We start from the raw sequence: 24,420 nt of genomic DNA on the forward strand, positions 1-24,420 counted from the left end.
ATTCAGAAGACAATGTGAGAAGCAGTAAATTGTCTGGGTTCAATTCCTGGTCAGGGTACACAGGAGAAGCAATCTGCTTCTTCACACCTTCCCTTCTCCTCTCCTTCTCTCTCTCTCTCTCTCTCTCTCTCTCTCTCTCCTCTGCCCCCCCCCCCCCATTGCTGGAATGGTGATCCAGCAAGTTGGCCTGGGGGCTGAGGATAGCTTCATGGCCCAGCTTCAGGCACTAAAATAGCTTGGTTGCCAAGCAACAGAGCAGGCCCCCAGATGGGCAGAGCATCCTCTGATAGGAGATTTGCAGGGTGGATGTCTGTTTCTCTGCCTCCCACCTCTCAATTAAAAAAAAGAAGAAAGAAAGAAGACAATGTGAGGAGAGCCCTGTGTTTATTTTTAAGTCTCATAAAGTAGGAATTGAGATATTCAATATCTTGACCTTATATCTTTATAATTTCACATTGCAGGTTTTACATGTATTGTAAGCCGAAGGGACAATTTAAGGAAAGCAATTGATCATATTTATTTTGTTGTTTCTTTTTCTTTCCTTTTTTTTTTCAGTTGATCCTATTTAAGTCAGGCAAAAATGTTATTCTGAAGGATAGAAATAATCAAGGTCTGATTTTTAAATAATTAGTCATGCTACCCCATACGTAAACAAGTACGTAATAGTGCCCCTTGATTTGTCTTACAGATTACCTCTTATGTTTAAACAGTGATGATTTTCTCTTCAGTACCTTGAGAAGTAGCCCACAGGAAACTGGTCTTTTCAAGGGAATTTTATGGCTAAGTCCCTCTCAAGTCCAATATATAACCTAAAATTAAGATGTCATATAGTGGATGCAAAGAAAAAATATTTTGAAGAATATCATTGATTTTAACATAAGATGGAAAGATATAGATTAAAATATCATGAGCGGCCTGACCTGTGGTGGCGCAGTGGATAAAGCGTCGACCTGGAAATGCTGAGGTCGCCGGTTCGAAACCCTGGGCTTGCCTGGTCAAGGCACATATGGGAGTTGATGCTTCCAGCTCCTCCCCCCTTCTCTCTCTCTCTCTCTCTCCTCTCTAAAAAAGTGAATAAATTAAAAAAATATATATCATGAGCTATTATCAAAAACTTGCTTCTGGTTTGAGAGAAATAAGTTCTTGTTCTGCATACCAGATAGTAACTGAGATCTGCTGCTAGGCATCCCTTGCAGTCATTTTGGCAGAAGACCTCTGTTTATGCAATTTTGAGTTTTGACTAGCTATAATTTTTACTCAGTAAATATTTTTTTCTTTTTCAGGTGTTGCATTTTTAATAGTTATTGTTGTAATTAGATAATCTTCAAAATACATTTCTGACTTAAAGCTATATTTTTATCTTAAATTATTAATAGCTACATATAATCACATGAAAGATGTAGCCTTGTGTGATTAAATAAAGTTATATACAGTTTTGTTAAATGGAGGGAAAAGGTAGTGTTTATTATATTTGTATTTCTTACATAAATCTGTCTTTATCACATCTCTTTGGCTTAAGTGGTAATGGTCTGTTTTTCTGTCTCGGGTTTCAACCCAAGTCTCACTTCAAAGTCCATCTTCCTTCCTACTCTCCTGCATTGCAGAGAAACAGAGAATGTGAAACTGAGTATGTAATTGCATATGCTAGCATAAAACTAGTTATCATCCATTGTTTCTTCCCTATACTTTTTTTTTTTTTTTTTACAGAATCCAGATTATCTTCAGTATTCTATCAATACAGCTCTCTGCAGTTTAAACTCAGTGGTACATAAAGAAGATGATGAACCCAAAATGATGGACACTGTATAATTTGGTTAAGACTGCTGAAGCCAAGTACTATTTTGTTAAAAGAAAGGAAGAACTTGGCTATTTTCTTGACACTTTTATGGGTGCTGCACTTTATTTTTGTTCAGTTTTTGATGGGAGGGAAAAAAAAGAGTACTGAAATGTTTTGTAAAATTTTTTTTTATGTGCTGCTAGATTTTTTTGTTTGTTTGTTTTTTCTGAAGAGAGGAGTGGTACCATATGTTGCAAGAAGTCAAACTGGACTTTGTTTTTTTGCTACTAAATTTGCCTTTAATCTTATTGTTCTCAACTTTGGAATCAAAGTATGAAAATCTGCACAAATGCAATGTTTACAAGAACTGGGTGATTCTAGGAGGCATCAGCTACAGTATCTTTTTTATGGATATGTACATGCCCTACTCCCAAAATAATTAAAGATAAAAATGTCCTTGTATCCTACTGCTAATTTAGCTGTCAGATCTGGTGTTTTATCACATTAAGAGCAATAAATCAGTAGTTGATAATCTACTCAATAAGCTGGGTGATACAAATTAAAAGTCTTTCCCCTTATAATACTACATTTGTATTTTCGGCACCATCAGTTAAATCCTTGACTATAATATCAAATTCATATAGACACTAAATTAACCCCTTAAATATTGTCAAAACTGTATTCTTTAGAAGTTGATTTTACCCTGTTGACTTTTTAATAGTAAGGGATATAATTTTAAAAGTGATGAAAGCTAATACAGATTTTTTTTGTTAAAAGACCAACTTCAAGCTCACTCTTAATTTCTTTATTTGACATAGTCTGGGATCTCTGAGGCCTATAAGAACAAACAGGAAGAACAATCTGATTTTTTAAAATTAGGTTTATTATAGTTCATTGTTTATTTCACTCTGATATAGCCCAAGGACATTTTTAAAAGGCAAGAGAAATCTTGTAGGGTTGTGTACTTCTAAGCTTTTGGTATTCCTTATTGGTTATAATGGCTTTTACTGCAGTTGTCATTTCTCTCTATAGCTCAGTTACCATAGAATGCTTCTGAGCTTTACTACTTCCTATATAATTCACTTCAAATATGCCAGGATATTTGATGGTTTGTTTTATTTGGAATTAGATGACAGTGCTAATTATGCTATCCTTATTACATATTTGAAGATTAATCTTCTGACTTACAGGAACATGAGCTTTGACTTGTATTGGGTATAGTCTTGGGTTCAGTCCCATTGAGACTGGTAGCAAATGTTTGGAACATGACTAACTGGGATTAGGTATACATGTCTCAACTTGAAAAACCAAATATTGCTAAGGGACCTATATGATCATCAGACCTATAACCATGGCCTCATTTGCACCTTGTTTTAACTAACTAACTAACTAACTGAGGTGATTAGGCACTTAGTATCCATAGAAATGGACTGGAATTATTGAATCATACTTGTGTAACATCACAATCTTACTGGTTTTCAGAATAAAACTCTTTTGTGCTTTTGATATAAAGATATACTCTATAATAAAATGTTTGGTTAATTTATATGGTAGTATTCATCAACATGTAATTTTATTTATTTTTAACAATGACCTAGTTATAGAAGGGTTTTTTTTTTCGTTTTCTTTTTTTTTTCCTGTTCTGGAGTAAGCTCTCATTTTTCGCTATCAAATAGCGAGTATAGATAGGAGTGACATCCCCAATTTCACAGAAATGACATTTGAACCATTACTTTCCATTCCTAAGCTTTACTTTTCCCCAGGATTTGCCTACAAGCACCCACATTGTTTTGAATTTCATTTTTCCTTCTTTATGTTAGAGGTAGTAATGGCTGTAGAGTGGCAGGAGAGAAAGGATCAACAAACTGAGTAAACTATTCTTGAAGGGTTTTGTGTTTTTTCTAAAACAGGTATTATTGAAGAGCTTTTAAAAAGCTATATATATTTTTTTACTTTCAAAGGGAAGTGTGTTCTATGTTTTGAGTGTGAAAGTGTGATTAGATATATACTTTAGGAGCCACTGACTGATGCTATAATTTGCATATAAAAACTAATTTTTACATATTTAGCAGTACTTTAGTACTAAGAACAGTAAATTGACATCCTTTTTCTTTAGTACTAAGAACTACTATTTAGAGATACGTCCTCTTTTATGTTTCTTAAAAAATAATAAAACTAAGCAAAGGGATAATTCATTTTTCAGGTTGGACAGTTTTCTCTAGACACATACCATGGAAAGTCCAAGGAGATGAATGAAATATCTTTTTAAATTTTTCCATTAATTTGAGAGAGAGAGAGAGAGAGAATCAACTCATTGTTCCACTTAGTTATTCCATTTAGTTATGCATTCATTGATTGCTTCTTGGTGCACCAGGATGATGCTTTATCCACTGAACCACCCAGCCAGAGCCAGATGAATGAAACATCGTTGACAAATAAGGATTCTTGTTTCATTTGATAAAATTAATATTCTAATAAAGATTTTTAAAAGTCAAGTATCTATCCACTTATTCCCTGTTAACTTTTTTTTTACTTTATTCATTTTAGAGAGGGGGGGAGAGAGAGAGAGAGAGAAGGGAGGAGGAGCTGGAAGCATCAACTCCCATATGTGCCTTGACCAGGCAAGCCCAGGGTTTTGAACCTCAGCGTTCCAGGCTGATGCTTTACCCACTGCACTACCTCAGGTCAGGCTATTCCCTGTCAACTTTTATTTTATCAGTGGTAGTAGAGATAATACTGATTTAAAATTACTCTCTAGGAGAGACAAGTAACTTTTCTATCCAATGATACCATTCATGAGTTCTTTCAAATTTTGCCTAAGGAGCTTAATGATCCATATCTTCTCTTAAGGAAAATTGGGTCGTCTTTCAGATTAACATTCCTATTACCCTTTTAAATGTGAATTAACATATTGCCCAAAGAACAGGAATCTAGTAAGTGGATTTTTTTTCCTTTTTTTTATGTGATAGAGACAGACAGGCAGGAAGGGAGAGAGATGAGAAGCATCGATTCTTCTTTATGGCACCTTAGTTGTTTTTATTTATTTATTTATTTTTACAGAGACAGAGAGTCAGAGGGATAGATAAGGACAGATAGAAAGAGAGAGAGATGAGAGGCATCAATCATTCGTTTTTCGTTGCGACACCTTAGTTGTTCATTGATTGCTTTCTCATATGTGCCTTGACTGGGGGGCTACAGCAGACCAAGTAACCCCTTGCTCGAGCCAGCGACCTTGGGTCCAGGCTGGTGAGCTGTGCTCAAACCAGATGAGCCTGCACTCAAGCTGGCGACCTCGGGGTCTTGAACCTGGGTCCTTCTTCATCCCAGTTCGACACTCTATCCACTGCGCCACCGCCTGGTCAGGCTAGTTGTTTATTGATTGCTTTCTCATATACATATGTGTCTTGACCAGGGGTGGGGGTGGAGACTACAGCAGAGTGAGTGACCCTTTGCTCAAGCCAGTGACTTTGGGCTTCAAGTCAGCAACCTTTGGACTCAAGCCAGCGACCATGTGTCATGTCTATGATCCCATGCTCAGGCCAACGACCCTGCGCTCAAGCTGGTGAGTCTGCGTTCAAGCCAGATGTGCTCACGCTTAAGCCGGCGACCTTGGGGTCTCGGACCTGGGCCCTCTGCATTCTAGTTCAACACTCTATCCACTGTGCTACTGCCTGGTCAGGAAAGTGGTTTTTCTTACAAAATGAAAAAAAATTTTTTTTAATTGATGGTGGGTTCAAACAAAGTGCTCCTTCCTGAAGTTAACCTTGGCATATTTTCAGAGAAAATTTAAAAGATGTCAATTTACTGTTCTCAAGGGCTGTCATGTATTTCAATTATTAAGTTGATGTGGGACAGAAATGTACTTGTCTGAGTTGTAGCCAAGCTTTTTAACTTCAGTTTTGCCTCCATATCATACAAATTGTATAAGGGTCTTAAAATTCTATGCATCATTTCCCATCTATAATGGACATGTATGTACTGTTTCATAGGTCTGAGAAGCTGATTGACTAAATATTTACTTGCTTACTGTGTAAGCTAATGGAGGGGATACAAAGATGAATAAAAGTTGATTATGAATTGTTGACCATCTGATAAGTCACAACCATTCTCATAAGCCTTAAAAGACTTAGACTTGCAAAAAAAAAAAAGAATTAGACTTTAAGTTTGATCTTTTCTAAATAGGAAAATGATAAAAATTCCTATGTGTTTCACTGTTTCTTTACACAGCATGATACTTCATGTTATTTACTCTTCACTTATTTAGAGTCCTTTGGTAAAATATGACACATCACCAGATTTACACTTTGGTAAAATTCTTCCAAAGCTCAATCTGACATGACAGTTTAACTTTACTCAGTGCTCTAGATATAAACACATAACCACTAGTGAGCCTAAAAGGGATGGGATGGGGGGCATGTAGAGTTGGTTATGAACACTAGAAAGCACATTGGCTCTTCCCCAGAAGCTCTAAGCACAGCTAGACTATTTTGACTGCTTAAATTTTTTAAGCTTCCAAAATCTCAATCTTGGGTTGCAAAGACGGTAAAACTATTTCTGCAGTTTATAACGTCTGGGAATATTTTCTTTTGTCAATAAGATACAACTTATAAACGTTTTAAAATACAATTTTATTCTTGCTATTGGTTGCAAGTAGTAACAATTTAATCTGTAGTTACTATGATTTATTATTAACATAAGTAAGTTTTGTCACAAAGTATCAGTGTCCAAAATATTTTTTTCTGTGCTGGAATGCCATTGTGTATAGCTGGGGTGGGGTGGATAGCTATGGGCTGACAGAAATTTAAGCCAATATTTAACCTATTTCAAATGGAACTGAGAAATAAAATTTCTGATGATACTGCCAATTTCCATTTCCCATAACATACTCTGCTTGTGAAAGATGTACCGAAATAACTATGGTACTCCTGAAAACAGGGTAATGGGTTTAAGTACTGTTCTCTTGAGCCTTTAACTAAGACATAGTAGCTTCTAGCCATGGCACTGAACTCCAGACATATTTCCGTGTGGCACATAAATCATTATAATGGTCATTACAGCATTTTCTTTAGAACATGCACTCCTCAGCAATGATAATCTTCATCAGAGCTGTCTGTGACATTAACTCAGCATGTTACTTTTGTTTGAGTTAATGACGTAAAAAGCAGTCGTGCAGGTGTAATGCATGTATATGCAAAACTTTGAGTTAAGTGTTTTGAAGGTGGGAATGTAATGGTCACTAGGAAGAAGAGTCTTCAATTTCATAGTCATGTTCCCCTGTTTTTAATTCTAAATCTAAGGGTGTCAAGGAGGCCAGTATGGCTGCAATAACTATATCAGGAGATAAAGTATATATAACATGAAATGAAACCAGCCTGTGTACTGTTTTAAGACAATTATTAGAAACCTGTCACTGATTCAGAAGCCAGTGAGTCATCAGGGCAGCAGATCAGAAGGTGGAATGGAGTGGGCCCTGTGAACTGCCAGTGATAGTGATACCCACAGTTCTACAACGGAATTGTACTCTATATAATGTATGCCTGATAATCTAGTGATAATTCATAAGTTTAGTAGTTCACAAAGTTTTTAGAAAGCACCTAACATTAACATTCAAATAAGGAATTATAGAAAGTTTTTTGTTTGTTTGTTTTTATTCATTTTAGAAAGGAGAGAGAGAGAGAGAAGGGGGGAGGAGCAGGAAGCATCAACTCCCATATGTGCTTTGACCAGGCAAGCCCAGGGTTTCGAACCGGTGACCTCAGCATTTCCAGGTCGACGCTTTATCCACTGCGCCACCACAGGTCAGGCTATAGAAAGTTTTTTAAAGAACAGGATGTTTACTGTAATCCTTTTTTAAAAGTATTGGTCTGTTTTGAAAGATCATATTGAATTTTTTAAAAATCGAAAGGAAAATGAGATTTTCCTCCCACAAAATACATAAGAACCACTTATTGGCAATTGCATTTTAAATGCCTAGAATAATAAAATGGGCCAGATTTTCAAAGGCAGTTAATAACAGTTTATACAAGGACTTGTTTCATTTGATTTGGCACCAAGTAAAGTAAGAGTAAGTATGCCACTGAAGATACAGTCAGGTTTCTCCACTTCTCATCTTGCTCTACTCTTTCTACCAGGCCACAGTAAATAAGCATGCACCCTATTGCCCTACTGAGGAATCATTTGGGGGTTTTTTTGTTTGTTTTTTTACAGGGACAGAGAGAGTGTCAGAGGGATAGATAGAGACAATCGACAGTAACGGAGAGAGATGAGAAGCATCAATCATCAGTTTTTCTTTGCGACACCTTAGTTGTTCATTGATTGCTTTCTCATATGTGCCTTGACTGCAGGCCTTCAGCAGACTGAGTAACCCCTTGCTTGAGCCAGGGACCTTGGGTCCAAGCTGGTGAGCTTTTTGCTCAAGCCAGATGAGCCCTTGCTCAAGCTGGCGACCTCGGGGTCTCGAACCTAGGTCCTTCCGCATCCCAGTCCTACGCTTTATCCACTGTGCCACCGCCTGGTCAGGTGGAATCATTTTGGTTTTAAAATGACTGCTCAGGTTACATTCAACAACAGAGTTCTTCACCATCAAGATAGGACAGCAGTCAATGCTAGTAAGTGTCAACTTCTTTGATCAGGAATAAACTCTTCAGCAAACTCAATTAGTTTCCTGGTCCTTTTTAACCTGGCTTATAAATCCATTTCATTGCTAAACCTGTTTACTAATTATGGTAGCTGTATTTGTCAAGGGAATTTTCCCCAAGCAAACCTAATCTATTTCCTAATGACAAAACATGCTTTACCTAGTGCCATGGATTTCTTTTTATTATTTTTTTTCTATTTTAATATGTTACCCATCAAGGTAAATCTTACATTTTGATCTAAAAGAGAAACTACAAGTAGATCCAAAAGTATATCTGCTAACCCAAGTAACATGTGAAAACATAAGTCTTTACATTTTCCTTTGAAAATTCAACTCTAGACCTTTTGCAAGACTTATAATGTCCATTTCTAACAAATCATCATATAGGAAAGTACTTTCCTGGCCCTGGCCGGTTGGCTCAGCGGTAGAGCGTCGGCCTAGCGTGCGGAGGACCCGGGTTCGATTCCCGGCCAGGGCACACAGGAGAAGCGCCCATTTGCTTCTCCACCCCTCCGCCGCACCTTCCTCTCTGTCTCTCTCTTCCCCTCCCGCAGCCAAGGCTCCATTGGAGCAAAGATGGCCCGGGCGCTGGGGATGGCTCTGTGGCCTCTGCCCCAGGCGCTAGAGTGGCTCTGGTCACAACATGGCGACACCCAGGAGGGTCGCAACATGGCGACGCCCAGGATGGGCAGAGCATCGCCCCCTGGTGGGCAGAGCGTCGCCCCCTGGTGGGCGTGCCGGGTGGATCCCGGTCGGGCGCATGCGGGAGTCTGTCTGACTGTCTCTCCCTGTTTCCAGCTTCAGAAAAATGCAAAAAAAAAAAAAAAAAAAAAAAAAGGAAAGTACTTTCCTATATGCTAATTGATAAATTTTTATAGCAATTAGAAAACTCTGAGTAACCTGAAGGTCCATTTAACAACAAAATAAATACAATACATATGGCTAGCTTATAAATTTTTTAGTGTAGAGGCAGCAGTGAATTTGCATCATTCAACTGAAATCCAGTTGCTTTTTTCCTGGGATTTTATAGAACTAGTGTACCACAAAACCATGTACCACAGTGCTAGGTTAGGTTTTTTTGACATCAGCCTAAGCAAAAGCCTCTGATGCGATACTTTTCCCAAATGACATGGAATTTTTTTTTTACTTCTCTAGAAAAATAAGTAAATTTTATCAACCACTTACTCTTCGAACAAAAGTTAGATTACTACCAATTTCTCTTTTAATCTCTAAATGATTTTTCAAAAGTTTCGTTAAGACATCTCTAATGTTTTCAAAATAAGCACCCATAGGAAAGACCTGGATGAAATATACCAGATGATTTCAAAAGCTGAATCTTAGTATCTGACTCACTTGGCACATCCTTAATTTCTAAAATAAAATCAGAAATGAAAGATACAATTTTCAAAGAATTCATACATGTCAGTCTCAGAACACGGAGTTTCTAAATGCACAGATGAGGACCTTCTGCTCATTCTATTATTAATAAGTACTTTTCTTCATGGAGAAACTGATGATTTCTGGTTTATTTGTGGAACTTTTGTTTGTAGAAAGGCATATACACAGGGCCAGATCTTGTTGGTTTCAGTTCCGGAGAATGTTTCCAACACTCCTTTTTTCCTAAAGGTGACAAAACAAAAAACACAAGTCTGAGTCATCCTCATAAGCTTTTTCAAAGTGATTCTTAAAAAACAATAATATGGGTCCTGGCTGGTTGGCTCAGTGGTAGAGCATTGGCCTGGAGTATGGAAGTCCCGAGTTCAATTCTCCGGCCAAGGCACACAGGAGAAGTGCCCATCTGCTTCTTCACCTTTCCCCCTCTCCTTCCTCTCTATCTCTCTCTCCCTCTCCTGCAGCCAAGGCTCCATTGGAGCAAAGTTGGCCCAGGCGCTGAGGACAGCTCCATGGCCCCTGCCTCAGGTGCTAGAATGGCTCTGGCTGCAACGGAGCAACACCCCAGATGGGCAGAGCATCGCCCCTTGGTGGACATGCCTGGTGGATCCCAGTTGGGCGCATGCAGGAGTCTATCTGACTGCCTCCCCACTTCTAACTTTGGGAAAATACAAAACAAACAAAAAACAATAATATGGACTTAAGGGTTTCAAAAGTATAGGTCTGTGTGATTAAGAGAGAAAGGCACTTGGCTGGGCATTGGAAAACCTGGATTTTAGTGTCAGTTGTGTCCTCTGACTTATGGAAATGGTCACTTAAAAAATAATAGCCAGGCCTGACCTGTGGTGGTGCAGTGGATAAAGCAAGCGTCGACCTGGAAATGCTGAGGTCGCCGGTTCAAAACCCTGGGCTTGCCTGATCAAGGCACATATGGGAGTTGATGTTACCAGCTCCTCTCTCCTCTCTGTCTCTCTCTCTCCCTCTCTCTCTCCTCTCTAAAATGAATAAATAAAATTAAAAAAAAAAAAAAACACAAGACTTTTAAAGCCTGACTTGTGGTGGCTCAGTGGGATAAGGCATCAACCTGGAACCCTGAGGTTGCCGGTTGGAAACCCTGGGCTTGCCTGGTCAAGGCACATATGGGAGTTGATGCTTCCTGCTCCTCCCTCTCTCTCTCTCTCTCTCTCTCCTCTCTCTAAAAATCAATAAATAAAATATTTGAAAAAAAAAAGTAATACCTTTCCTTCTAAAAAAAAATAAAATAATAATAATAATAATAGCCAGTCCCTGGCTGGATACCTCAGTTGGTTAGAGGATCATCCCAATACATCAAGATTGCAGGTTCAATCCCAGTAGGGCATATACAAGAGTCAACCAATGAATGCATAAATATATGGAACAACAAATTGATATTTCTCTCAAAATAGTAAAATAAAATAAGTAGCACCTATTATTTATTGAGCTTGTAATTGCTTTACACGTGTATGGCAGAGGCCGCTGCCATTGTGGCCTTTCACATGCAGGTCCCCATTGAATTTGGACAGACAGTAAAGAAACAGTGGAGCCAAAAACGGTAGGCCATTCCTTTATTAAAGTCTCACACCAGCCAACGAGCAAACACACAGGGAAAACACTTCCTTCTTCATTCAGAGCTCACAAAGGCCTCACCAGTCTCCACAGGGCTCACAAAGCCTCTCACCTCTGGTTCCCCATCTGCACACCTTCTCTTTCACTGCCAAACATGGCTTCTTCCTCAGCACTCTGCATTCTCTGCTCTCACTCTGCAAACATGGCTTCTCTCTTTTCCTCTTCTCCTCTCTCCTTTTCAAAACTTTCTGGAGAGAAAACCTTTCCTCCAGCAAACATTAGAAAAACAATGGCCCTTCCCAGGCAGGAATGCAATCTGCAATTTGCAATCTGCTGCCCTGCTCTGGTGGCAAGCACACACGTGGCTCAAGTTCCTTATATTGCTGATAAAACTGTGTTATACATGTAAAGCTCAAATCACCAAGGTTTTTGAACACAGGGCCTGCCAGACATCAGTACACCCCTTGGCTTTCGTTGTCTACTACCTATAAGGTCGGTGGATAGGGGGATGGTCACGTGGGGAACTCAGGCCCATGAACTTTGGCTAGGACTGCCCACAATCAAGCCTGCCAAAGGAAGCTTCCCAGGAACCATTTGGAAAGAAGCGATCGTCTGCCAGCCAGTGAAATTTCACCATGTCATAGTAGCTCCACTTCCCTAGAGGGACCCTTTAAATATCTCCCATGCGGGCCCTGGCCGGTTGGCTCAGTGGTAGAGCGTCGGCCTAGAGTGCGGAGGACCCGGGTTCGATTCCCGGCCAGGGCACACAGGAGAAGCGCCCATTTGCTTCTCCACCCCTCCGCCGTGCTTTCCTCTCTGTCTCTCTCTTCCCTTCCCACAGCCGAGGCTCCATTGGAGCAAAGATGGCCCGGGCGCTGGGGATGGCTCTGTGGCCTCTGCCCCAGGTGCTAGAGTGGCTCTGGTCGCAACATGGCAACGCCCAGGATGGGCAGAGCATCGCCCCCTGGTGGGCAGAGCGTCGCCCTGGTGGGCGGGCCGGGCGGATCCCGGTCAGGCGCATGCGGGAGTCTCTCTGACTGTCTCTCCCTGTTTCCAGCTTCAGAAAAATGAAAAAAATAAAAAATAAAAAAATAAATATCTCCCATGCGGTTTAATCTTTGCAACTTCCCTGACCTCCATCTCTCCTCCATCTTTCTTTCCTCGGGGCTAGGGGACCTTGCCGGGCGGGATGTGCGCTCTGTACCCAATAAAGCCGTCTGCTATTCCACACTTTGTGGCTCTAGCCTCTTCCTTCTCGGCGGGGAAAAATACCTTACATTTTGGTGCCGAAAACCCGGAAGGAGTTAGAAGTCCGCAAGGACCGCTCCTTTCCCCTCTCCTCCGAGAAAGAATCAGGATCTCCGACTTACACCCACTTCGGCACACGGTGCGGTAAGTCCCCTGCCTCCAGCATTCCTCTCGGTTCTTTCCTCCGAGACTCCCTGTCTGAAACCGTAGCTACATCAGGGAAGTCTTTTCCGTCCGTCCGAGTGCGTGTGCTTGTCCCCAAGCACATCCACTTTCATCCATGGCTGAACCTTGAGTTTTTAGGACGCTAATGCTCAAGTCTGACCACTCCGAGGACTGAGGGCGGCTGTTGGGGCACAGGAATCTCCCTCCCTAAGGAAGAAGAAACTGTTCTTCTCCGCCATGGCCAGGCCACAGAACCCACTCAATTAGCCTCCTGAAGGGACTTTCGGTGTTAACACCCTCACCAATTTAACTATCGCCAAAAAAGCTGGGAACTGATTGGAGATCTCTTACATTCACGGCCTCTAATTATTCACGCACCTGTCCTTAATCTCTGTGCCGCCTATTCAACTGCACAGGCCTTTTCTGGCCAGAGAAACCTCACCTAAAACCTCCACTCCAAATCTTTCCTCCATGGACTCCAAACTGTCCCTTCCCTCTGAGAGCCTCCTCCCCTCCCTTCGCAAAAACCTGTTTCTTATTCGCCATCTACTACCTTCTCTTTCTCCTCCCCTGCTGGCCAGGGGCCCCTCCCTTCACTGTGTTCTCTAGTCCCTCCTCTGTCAGGCCATTCTCAGCCTGGCATTGGCTCTTACACCGGTTTTCAGGACGTCCAACTCCAATTTTCTTGCAGGAAGTTCTGGCCCTGTCTTGCCTTTGGCTACAGCGTTTCCTGCAAGATCTGGATGCTGGGCTCCGCATGAACCCCCCTCCTCTTATTCTCAAACCCTCAAATCCCTATCCAGAACCTGTGAACACGGCATTTAAAGTTTTTAATGGTCCCAACTAGTAGAAGCAGGCCAAGGCTGTTTGCCAGGCCCGCATGCAGCAGAAAGTAACGCTCCAAACCCAAACTCTTGTGACAACCCTGAGACCAGCACAGCCACCAGCAGCTTGCTTTAAGTGTGGCAAGCAGGACCACTGGTCCTGGCAGGGCCCCTGCCCGCGGCTGCCCACTGAGCCCTGCCCTGACTGCAAGCAGCCCAGTCACTGGCAGAGTGATTGCCCCTTTGGGCAACAGGTTTTTTCCTCAGTGCCTCTACGTGGAGGACAAGCCGCCCAAATGAAAAGGCCAATCCAGCCAGGTGGGTGCATCGCTCGAACTCCTAGGACATGTCCTGGATTTGGAGAACCCAGGGTTCTGCAACAAGTGGGTAAGTCCATCTCATTTCTTGTGGACGTGGGGGCTGCCTTCTCTGTTTTTGCCTATATACTCTGGACCTCTAGTTCCCTCACAGGTTTCGGTTATGGGAATGGATGGGACCCTCTTCCTTTTCTCTTTTTATGCCACTCCTGACATGCAATTCTACCTCAAGCTTGCCTCCTTACAGGACCACTGGCAGTCGAAACCGCTGGACTCCATCCATCTCCAGCTCACCAAAAGGTGGACCCTGCAAATCCCCTATTACTCCTCTCCTTTTTTTAAATCCTTACAGGACCGCATCCGTGAAGTTTCTCCAGTCACAGCCACACAGATGTTCCTCCTGACACCCCTCAAAGCCACCACCTTCTGATCTCCCCCTCCCCACGACGCCCCTATTCAGCAGGAAGTAGCCAGACGAATAAACGGCGCCCCTTTTTCTATTTAACACAAAAGGTCAGAATGTAAGGTCGGTGGATAGAGGGATGGTCATGTGGGGAACTCAGACCCGCCCACTTTGGCTAGGACCGCCCACAATCAAGCCCGCCAAAGGAAGCTTCCCAGGAACCATTTGGAAAGAAGCGATCGTCTGCCAGCCAGTGAAATTTCACCACATCATAGTAGCTCCACTTCCCTAGAGGGACCCTTTAAATATCTCCCACGCGGTTTAATCTTTGCAACTTCCCTGACCTCCATCTCTCCTCCATCTTTCTTTCCTCGGGGCCAGGGAACCTTGCCGGGCAGGGTGTGCGCTCTGTACTCAATAAAGCCGTTTACTTATTCCACACTTTGCGGCTCCGGCCCTCTTCCTTCCTTCCCGGCGGGGAAAAATACCTTACACTACCCATTTGCAAAACAGCTTCCTAACATTTGATTGTGCTTCCTTCTTTTCACCTAGGTTTATTTTTTTTCCTCTATGCTACTCTTGTGAATTTTAGGGGAAGGGAAATAAAGGTATTATTTTTATTGTGTTTCTCCATTTCTCCCCAGGCAGATTTGTCTGACTAGTCATCAGACCAGCAACCAAAGTCCATTTACTCCTGTTTTCTGGGGGGCAGAATGGTGAGGAGAATCAGAATCCTGGGGTTGCTTATCAAAACACACAGGTTCCCTCCACAGATACTGCTCTTGCTTACCCTCCTCCTCCAACCAACTCATATACACAGGCTTAGAGACTGTGTAAGAGCAACTGAGGAACTCCCGTTTATTCTTTCAAAAATGGGCTCTGTCATTGCCTCTGCGACCTGTGTACTAAACCAGTGGTAGTCAACCTGGTCCCTACCACTCACTAGTGGGCATTCCAGCTTTCATGGTGGGTGGTTGCGGAGCAACCAAAGTATAAATAAAAAGATAGATTTAACTATAGTAAGTTGTTTTATAAAGATTTATTCTGCCAAACAGTGAAAATCCAACATATAAAGTACTTGGTAAGTAATTATTATTATATGCTTCAACTTGCTGTAACTCTGCTTTATAAATTTTATAAAGTAAAGTTACTCCCCTACTTTATAAATCACCATTACTCTGGAACCGGTGGGCGGTTAGAAAATTTTACTATTATCAGAGATACAAAAGTGGGCGGTAGGTATAAAAAGATTGACTTTCATTTTTTCTTAGGTATGAGCTATTAAACTTCTAGGTACTACATACTGCACTGTCTACTGATTAAATCCATTCACTTGTCTGACCTGTGGTGGTGCAGTGGATAAAGCACTAACCTGGAATGCTGAGGTCGCTGGTTTGAGACCCTGGGCTTATTTGGTCAAAGCACGCACAGGAAGCAACTATGAGTTGATGTTTCCTGCTCCCCCCTTCTGTCTCTCTCTCTCTAAAATGAATAAATAGCCTGACAAGGCGGTGGCGCAATGGATAGAGCGTCAGACTGGGATGCGGAAGACCCAGGTTCGAGACCCTGAGGTTGCCAGCTTGAGCGTGGGCTCATCTGGTTTGAGCAAAAATTCACCAGCTTGGACCCAAGGTCGCTGGCTCCAGCAAGGGGTTACTCGGTCTGCTGAAGGCCTATGGTCAAGGCACATATGAGAAAGCAATCAATGAACAATTAAGGTGTCGCAATGCGCAATGAAAAACTAATGATTGATGCTTCTCATCTCTCCGTTCCTGTCTGTCTGTCCCTGTCTATCCCTCACTCTGACTCTCTCTCTGTCTCTGTAAAAAAAAAAAAAAAAAAAAAAAAGATTGACTACCCCTGCTAGAAGATACATTTTAAAGTCAAACCAGTGTCACAGTGAGTTAGTTACTGAGGGCAGGGTACCACTATAGGCACCCAGTCAATCCTCCGGCTATATTTTGGACAAACATTTTAACTTACGTATTTATAATAAAACCTGCTTCAACTATTTGGTCCTGTAAAGAGTAAGAATGTGATGTTTATAAACACAGGTCTAATACGCTATCAATGTCTGCAGCTGAAAGAGGTGGTTTTTTTAATTGACTTTTAGAGACAGGAAGCGGGAGTAGGTAGAGAAACACCAATTTTTTATTTTATTTTATTTATTTTTTACAGAGACAGAGAGAGGGATAGACAGGGACAGACAGACAGGAACGGAGAGAGATGAGAAGCGTCAATCATTAGTTTTTCATTGCGCGTTGCAACACCTTAGGGGTCCCCAAACTACGGCCCGAGGGCCACATGCGGCCCCCTGAGGCCATTTATCCGGCCCCCGCCGCACTTCTGGAAGGGGCACCTCTTTCATTGGTGGTCAGTGAGAGGAGCATAGTTCCCATTGAAATACTGGTCAGTTTGTTGATTTAAATTTACTTGTTCTTTATTTTAAATATTGTTTTTGTTCCTGTTTTGTTTTTTTACTTTAAAATAAGGTATGTGCAGTGTTCATAGGGATTTGGTCATAGTTTTTTTTTTTATAGTCCGGCCCTTCAACGGTCTGAGGGACAGTGAGCTGGCCCCCTGTGTAAAAAGTTTGGGGACCCCTGACCTTAGTTTTTTCATTGATTGCTTTCTCACATGTGCCTTGACCACGGGCCTTCAGCAGACCGAGCAACCCCTTGCTGGAACCAGCGACCTTGGGTCCAAGCTGGTGAGCTTTGCTTAAACCAGATGAGCCCGCACTCAAGCTGGCGACCTCAGGGTCTCGAACCTGGGTCCTTCTGCATCCCAGTCCGATGCTCTATCTACTGCGCCACTGCCTGGTCAGGCGAGAAACACCAATTTTTGTTGTTCCACTTATTTATGCATTCATTGGTTGATTCTTTTTTTTTTTTAAGTGAGAAGAGGGGAGATAGTGAGACAGACTCCCACATGTGCCTGACTGGGATCCACCTGGCAACCTCCATCTGGGGGGTCTGGGATGATGCTCAAATCAACTGAGCTATATATATATATATACTTCAGTGTCTGTGGCTAGGAAAAATTGAACCACTGGCTTCAAGAGGGGAAGAGAGAGAGGGCAGGGGGAGGGAAAGAGAAGCAGATGGTCACTTCTCATGTATGCCCTGACCAGGGATCAAACTCTGCACACTGGGCCAACACTCTATCCACTGAGCCAACTGGCCAGGGCCCATTGGTTGATTCTTGTATGTGCCCTGACCAGGGATTGAACCCACACATTGGTGTATTGGGACAGCACTCTAACCAACTGAGCTACCAGCCAGGGCTGAAAGTTTTAAAAACAACAATACAGCTGTCAATATTTTAAAATAAGAATGCTGACTATCACTAAGCTTGTTGTAAATACTACTTTGAATTTTTGGTTAAGTCCAGCCCTAGTTTCTTTGTTTGTTTTGTTTTTTTGTATTTGAAGATGAAGGAAAGGGCCATGAGCCAAAGATGCTTGTGGCCTCTACAGCCTACAAAAGACAAGGAATAGGCATGCTGATATGATTTTAACCAGGGAAACTGAATTCAGATTTCTGACCTCAGAAACTGTAAGATAAATTTGTATTGTTTTGAGCCATTAAATTTGTGATAATTTGATACAGTGGCAATGGAGAACTAATACAATCATCATGAGAATTTTCAGTGACTCTTTTTAAGAATTTTGTGCTGAGTGGGTTACTGTTACCAGCAATGTTGGTCGTAAAATGGCACCAGTTACTAGCAAAGTTGGACCTCAGTTCTTGAGTTCAGCAAAGAAAGAATTCAGAGCTAGGAATTCAAATTATAACAACGTTCCTTTAGAAAGTTACAGAAGTAATAGAACTGAGCCAGCTGGGCTATGCAGGCTCAAGAAACAAGTTCCAGAGGCAGAAGGGCTCTTGGAACTTATGAGAAAGAAAGGGCAAGGGTATGGTGCCTGGAGGGGAAGAACAGTGGGAGGAGAAAGGTGCAGGCATGCACGAGAGAGAGGGAGGGGGGAGAGAGAGAGAGAGAGAGAGAGAGAGAGAGAGAGAGAGAGAAAGAAGAGAAGAGAGAAGGAGTGTGTGTGTTAGTTCAGCCCTAGTGCTACATGCTGGAGTTTGGAAGGAAAAGCTTCAAACAATGAAAAGAAATAGCAAAAGCCAGAAGCCTTAAGAAGTCTAGGGTATTTCCTAAGATAGGGACCCAGGTTGTAGCCTTCATATTTGCAGCCTTCCCCAACTTCCCTTCCCACAATTTTGACAGAGTTAGTTCGATTGCACTTGATTACCTCTATTAATAGCCTTACAGTGTTGTTATCAGTCCAACAACAGTACATTCTCCCATCTGGTTATTTTAATTTTTCTTTATTTTTCTTATTTTTTAAGCGGGAGAAAGGGATTATTTTGGGGTTGGGACATCTTTTTTGTGTGTTGGGAGGAGAAAGGAAAGGGGTTTTGTTTGTTTGTTTGTTTGTTTTGTATCTTTCTGAAGCTGGAAACGGGGAGGCAGTCAGACTCCCGCATGCGCCTGACCGGGATCCACCCGGCACGCCCACCAGGGGGCGATGCTCTGCCCATCTAGGGCTTTGCTCTGTCGCGACCAGAGCCACTCTAGCACCTGGGGCAGAGGCCAAGGAGCCATCCCCAGCGCCCGGGTCATCTTTTGCTCCAATGGAGCCTCGGCTGCAGGAGGGGAAGAGAGAGACAGAGAGAAAGGAGAGGGGGAGGGGTGGAGAAGCAGATGGGCGCTTCTCCTGTGTGCCCTGGCCGGGAATCGAACCTGGGACTTCCACACGCCAGGCCAACGCTCTACCACTGAGCCAACCGGCCAGGGCCTCCCATCTGGTTATTTTAAAGTGAATAACAAACTGCTTTTGGGAAACAACTTCTTCACCATGAGAAACTGGGTCCATGAGATAGATTCCAGTGGGACTGTCCCATTTCCCAGCTTCAAGGATGAACACAATGAGCTAATCAGTGCTGGCTCTAGGACTTCTGCTGGCAGAGGCTGTCTTTTCTGCTGTTGGTAGCTGAATTGGTAGAAGGTAAGCAAGATAAGCTGAAGTGTTGAGGGACTTACACGAGGAGAGTCCACTTGAGATTGAAGCCCACACAGGAAAACGGAGCTGAGAGTGACGCGGCCTGATGACACTGAACAACTGCAACCAGCATCTACCTTTGGACATTTTAGTTACATGACCAGTAAATTTCCCTTTTGCTCAGACAGGTGTGAATTAGTTCCTGATTGGTATAAACACATTTTATGATAAATATTGCTTACCTAGCCCTCTGCCTTACCCTCAGATAGAAGGTGAGTTTCCTGCAGTTTGGCAGGGACTGGGTCTCCCTGCCTGTGTGGATCAAGAACCTAGCACAGTGTCCACAGAGTAAATAATAGCTAACACTGAGTGATTTAATAGTGCCAGGGCTGTTGTGAGTCTTTTCATGGATTCTCTCCCTTAATTCCCTTAATAACCCCTATAAAAAGTAGGTACTACTTAATACTGCTCTGATTTTACAAATGAAAAATTCTATGGCACAGAGGTTAAATCCCTTGCCCAGGGGCCATAGCATTGGCAATCTGCAGAGCCAGGCTCATTACACAAATCATACGATTATAGTAACAGCTACTGTAGAAAGTGAATTGCCAACTCCCTTATAATTTCACATTCCAGAAATAACTATTACAACAGTTTGAAGACTACTGCTTTAGTTTCACTACACACTTATTCTATTACAACAACAATAATAATAGCTGATGATTATAAAGTGGTTACTATGTGTCACAAACAATTCTAAGAATTATGCAAATTAACTCAATCTTTCAACCCTCTCTTCACCAACCCCCCCTTGTACAGAGGAGAAAACAGATTAAGGCCAAGTTAATAAATGGTGAGCTGGGAGGCCCTGGCCGGTTGGCTCAGCGGTAGAGCGTCGGCCTGGCGTGCGGGGGACCCGGGTTCGATTCCCGGCCAGGGCACATAGGAGAAGCGACCATTCGCTTCTCCACCCCCACCCCCTCCTTCCTCTCTGTCTCTCTCTTCCCCTCCTGCAGCCAAGGCTCCATTGGAGCAAAGATGGCCCAGGAGCTGGGGATGGCTCCTTGGCCTCTGCCCCAGGCGCTAGAGTGGCTCTGGTCGCTGCAGAGCGACGCCCCGGAGGGGCAGAGCATCGCCCCCTGGTGGGCAGAGCGTCGCCCCTGGTGGGCGTACCGGGTGGATCCCGGTTGGGCGCATGCGGGAGTCTGTCTGACTGTCTCTCCCCATTTCCAGCTTCAGAAAAATAAAATAAGTAAATAAATAAATAAATGGTGAGCTGGGATTTGAAATTAGGCAGTCGGCTCCGGAGTCTGTGCCTTAACCACAAAACTGTCCTATCTTGACACTATCATCGTTCAGTAAGTGAATGAATAAAAGGATAGGGTTGTGATCAAATTCTCTGTAAGGAGAGGGAAAAGGTGAGAAGGAAGCTGGATTGTTTTTTAGCTTGAGTCAAATATTGAGTATAGATCCCATATTTTTTGTGGAATTCCCTGAAGAGCAGACAAAGCTATGTTAGAATATAAGCTTTTAAAGACGATTAGCCAAATAAAGGATCTGAGGATTAGTTGCCATTTTAGTCTTCTGCCCTATTGGCACAGGTAGTGGACATTGTTGGGTTTGCGTCACCTGCATTCATTCCAGCCCTTCCTCCATCAGACAGCAGAATATGGGTGAGACTGACCCACTCCCAGCCCCAGGTGTGGACCAATCAATGTAATCACTCCCATCCCAGTGACTTAGGAATGGGCAGTAACCTAGGCCTACAACAGTTAGTGCAGGGTATTCTCTGACCACAGTGACTATTCTAGTAGGTTCAGTCTGCATGATACTCGGGCTTTTGTTCACTGTGGGAAAGATAATTTCTCATCCTCTCATGAAAGGGTTGTTCCTGGCATCTGTCTGCAACTATGTAGGAAGTCTGAGGACAAATCAATACAAAGTTGAGAAAATGGCAAAACTCTGATCAAACCAAGGGGTGACTGAAGCCCAACCCACTGTCTGGACTTCTTTATTAATGTGCTAATAAATCTCCTTTATTGTCTAAATCAATTTGAATTGGATCTTCTGATGTTTTAGCATTTCAGTAAAGCATGGACATCACACAAGAGAAGTCCTGAAAAGTGACAAACTCACTGGTAATATTCCAAGACTGGCTCTGTCTGAGCTTCGTAAGCCTTCAGTCTCTTGACAACCGTATCTGGTCTGTCATCCTCACGCTGCACAAGAGGCTCTCCAGTCAGGTCATCAATGCCCTAACAGGGGTTAGAATAGGTTAGTATCAAACATCTTAGTTTTATAAACAGTTATATGATTTCAAAACAGATGCCTTCTCTATGCAAATATCAAGCACACAAATGTGCTTTTAAACAAACGGAAGCAAATGCAAACCCAGATCATTGCAACACAGAGCCATAAGACCCCGGGATCATTTCTATAGTGTCAGTTACCTTCTCCTCAGAGGAAAAGGTTTTCTAAGCAGCTTCTAAATAATTTCATATTGTGAACAAAAATAGGGTTCTACAGAAAGTAAGCTCACAAGGTGACCGGATCATAAATTCCTAACTGGGCAGGTCATAACATTCATTCATTCATTTATTCATTCATTCATTCATTCATTTATATTTTATACAGACAGAGTCAGAGAGAGGGACAGATAGGGACAGACAGGAACAGAGAGAGATGAGAAGCATCAATCATCAGTTTTTTGTTGCAACACTTTAGTTGTTCATTGATTGCTTTCTCATGTGCCTTGACCATGGGCCTTCAGCAGACCAAGTAACTCCTTGCTCAAGCCAGCGACCTTGTGTCCAAGCTGGTGAGCTTTGCTCAAACCAGCTCGCACTAAAGCTGGTGACCTCAGGGTCTTAAACCTGGGTCTTCTGCATTCCAGTCTGATGCTCTATCCACTGCGCCACCGCCTGGTCAGGCCTTTTATTTATTTATTTAATTAATTAATTAAGCGAGAGACAGGGAGGTAGAGATAGACTCCCCCATGCACCCCAATCAGGATCCACCTGGCAAGCCCCCTACCAGGAGATTTTCTGCCCTTCTGGGCTGCTGCTCTGTTGTTCAGCAACTGAGCTATTTTCTAGCATCTGAGGTGAGGCCATAGAGCCATCCTCAGCACCTGGGGTCAATTTTTGCTCAAACCACTTGAGCCATGGTTATAGGAGGGGAAGAGAGAAAGTGGAAGGGGTAGAGAAGCATATGGGCGCTTCTCCTGTGTGCCCTGACTGGGAATCGAACCCGGGACTTCCACACTCTGGGCTGATGCTCTACCACTGAGCCAACTGGCCAGGGCCTATAACTTCTTAGTAAAAGTCTTATCTTTGCCTTAAGCCCTGTCCATTGTTTCTGTACATCTACGTTAACATAAATTTGAAATGCCTCTTTTCAGACCCCTCAGAAGCCACCCTCGAGAGAGTACATAATCTTAACTATCTTGTAATTCAGTCCCTGCCTTGCTGTCTCCCTCCTTCATGTAATTTCCTTATATTCCCTTCCTTAATTCAAAATGAATAAAAGAAGCTGCAAACTGCCTTTCTAGGGAGCATTTCTTTTAGTCTGTTGAGATCTTGCTTCCAGGAGTACCTCTGTCTGGCTCAAATTTGTACAGAAATTCTCTACAGGTTTGGACGTTCTTAGTTGATATTGGTAGGGAAAAATGTATCTTCAGGGCTCAAAACTGCCCCCTCCCAACCCTTCCTCAGTCAGTACATGATGAACTGTACTTAATCTTTAAGTTGACCAAACAGGAGCCCATTACCAACAGAGGCAGCAGGCAAAACAGCAGAAGGATCCCATTACCAATGGGGGCAAGGACTGAAACAGAATACAAGCCCGGACCAGAGGCCTCGTAACCAGCATCAACAGAAATTGCCAGAGGGTGGCAGCAGAGTATAAAACTAACCCTCTCTTGCCTGACCTGTGGTGGCGCAGTGGATAAAGCGTCAACCTGGAATGCTGAGGTCGCTGGTTCGAAACCCTGGGCTTACCTGGTCAAGGCACATATGGGAGTTGATGCTTCCAGCTTCTCCCCCCTTCTCTCTCTCTGTCTCTCTCTCTTCTCTCTCTCTCTCTCTCTCTCTCTCTCTCTCTCCCCTTTCTAAAATGAATAAATAAAATTAAAAAAAAACTAACCCTCTCACCCCTGTCTAGCACTGACCCCCTTATCAGACTCAGCTCACTTGCACCCAGGTATTTGCAATAAATTTTCTTTTCTACACTTTGTCCTCTGCATATATCTATATCTATATCTATATCTATATCTATATCTATATCTATATAAATAATCTATATATATATAATCTAGTTATATATAAGGTCTACCAGAAAGTTCTGTCCATTTCTTTTTTTCTTTTTTTTTGTATTTTTCTGAAGCTGGAAGCGGGAAGAGACAGTCAGACAGACTCCCGCATGCGCCCGACCGGGATCCACTCGGCACGCCCACCAGAGGCTACGCTCTGCCCCTCCAGGGGGTCGCTCTGTTGCGACCAGAGCCACTCTAGTGCCTGGGGCAGAGGCCAAGAAGCCATCCCCAGCGCCCGGGCCATCTTTGCTCCAATGGAGCCTTGGCTGCGGGAGGGGAAGAGAGAGACAGAGAGGAAGGAGAGGGGGAGAGGTGAAGAAGCATATGGGCGCTTCTCCTGTGTGCCCTGGCCAGGAATCGAACCCGGGACTTCTGCACGCCAGGAAGTCTACCACGCCAGGACGCTCTACCACTGAGCCAACCGGCCAGGGCCAAGTTCTGTCCGTTTCTATCACAACAAGTTTCAACATGTAAGCACATGTTTATTTGGCGCATGTGTGTCTATTTTTATCACTTAATGTATACATACTGACATAGCAAATTAACTAAAACAAAGTTGATTCACGTTAGTCTTATGTGTGAAGCGATAGTGTACCCATGGCTATTGATAAAGTTCATTTATGCCACTGTAATTTTTACAAATTTCAACAAGGAAGAAATGCTACAGAAGCATGTCTGTCGCATCCACCTTATTCCTCGGACTTAGCACCCTTTGACTATCACTTGTTTTTGTCCTTACAAAATTTTTTG

General features: G+C 42.9%; 2 protein-coding genes and 1 non-coding gene across 4 annotated transcripts in view; 2 read left to right on the forward strand and 1 right to left on the reverse strand.

The window, feature by feature from the left end:
- The window catches only part of CDC37L1 (cell division cycle 37 like 1, HSP90 cochaperone), a 31,606-nt gene extending 22,887 nt beyond the window's left edge, over positions 1-8,719 (forward strand). The window contains exons 7-8 of one of the 2 annotated variants that reach the window (XR_010729085.1): positions 1,708-7,416; positions 7,602-8,719. Coding sequence is in view for 1 of the 2 variants with exons in the window: in XM_066257190.1 (XP_066113287.1) it covers positions 1,708-1,809 (102 nt within the window). In the remaining variant the exon portion in view is untranslated. Of the gene's footprint in view, positions 1-1,707 lie in introns of both variants that reach the window. The other variant, XM_066257190.1, reaches the window with a different exon arrangement.
- Positions 8,720-9,357: 638 nt separating this feature from the next.
- The window catches only part of AK3 (adenylate kinase 3), a 35,088-nt gene continuing 20,025 nt past the window's right edge, over positions 9,358-24,420 (reverse strand). Inside the window, exons 4-5 of the mRNA XM_066257191.1 lie at positions 21,495-21,613; positions 9,358-10,034 (exon numbers count right to left, since the gene is read on the reverse strand). Of these exons, the coding sequence (XP_066113288.1) occupies positions 9,914-10,034; positions 21,495-21,613 (240 nt within the window). The 3' untranslated portion in view covers positions 9,358-9,913. The remainder of the gene's footprint in view (positions 10,035-21,494; positions 21,614-24,420) is intronic.
- On the forward strand, positions 12,083-12,158 carry TRNAS-AGA (transfer RNA serine (anticodon AGA)). The gene has a single exon. It is a non-coding gene; the product is annotated as a tRNA-Ser (tRNA).

The sequence above is a fragment of the Saccopteryx bilineata genome, chromosome 2, assembly GCF_036850765.1.
Source record: "Saccopteryx bilineata isolate mSacBil1 chromosome 2, mSacBil1_pri_phased_curated, whole genome shotgun sequence".
Lineage (NCBI taxonomy): Eukaryota > Metazoa > Chordata > Mammalia > Chiroptera > Emballonuridae > Saccopteryx > Saccopteryx bilineata.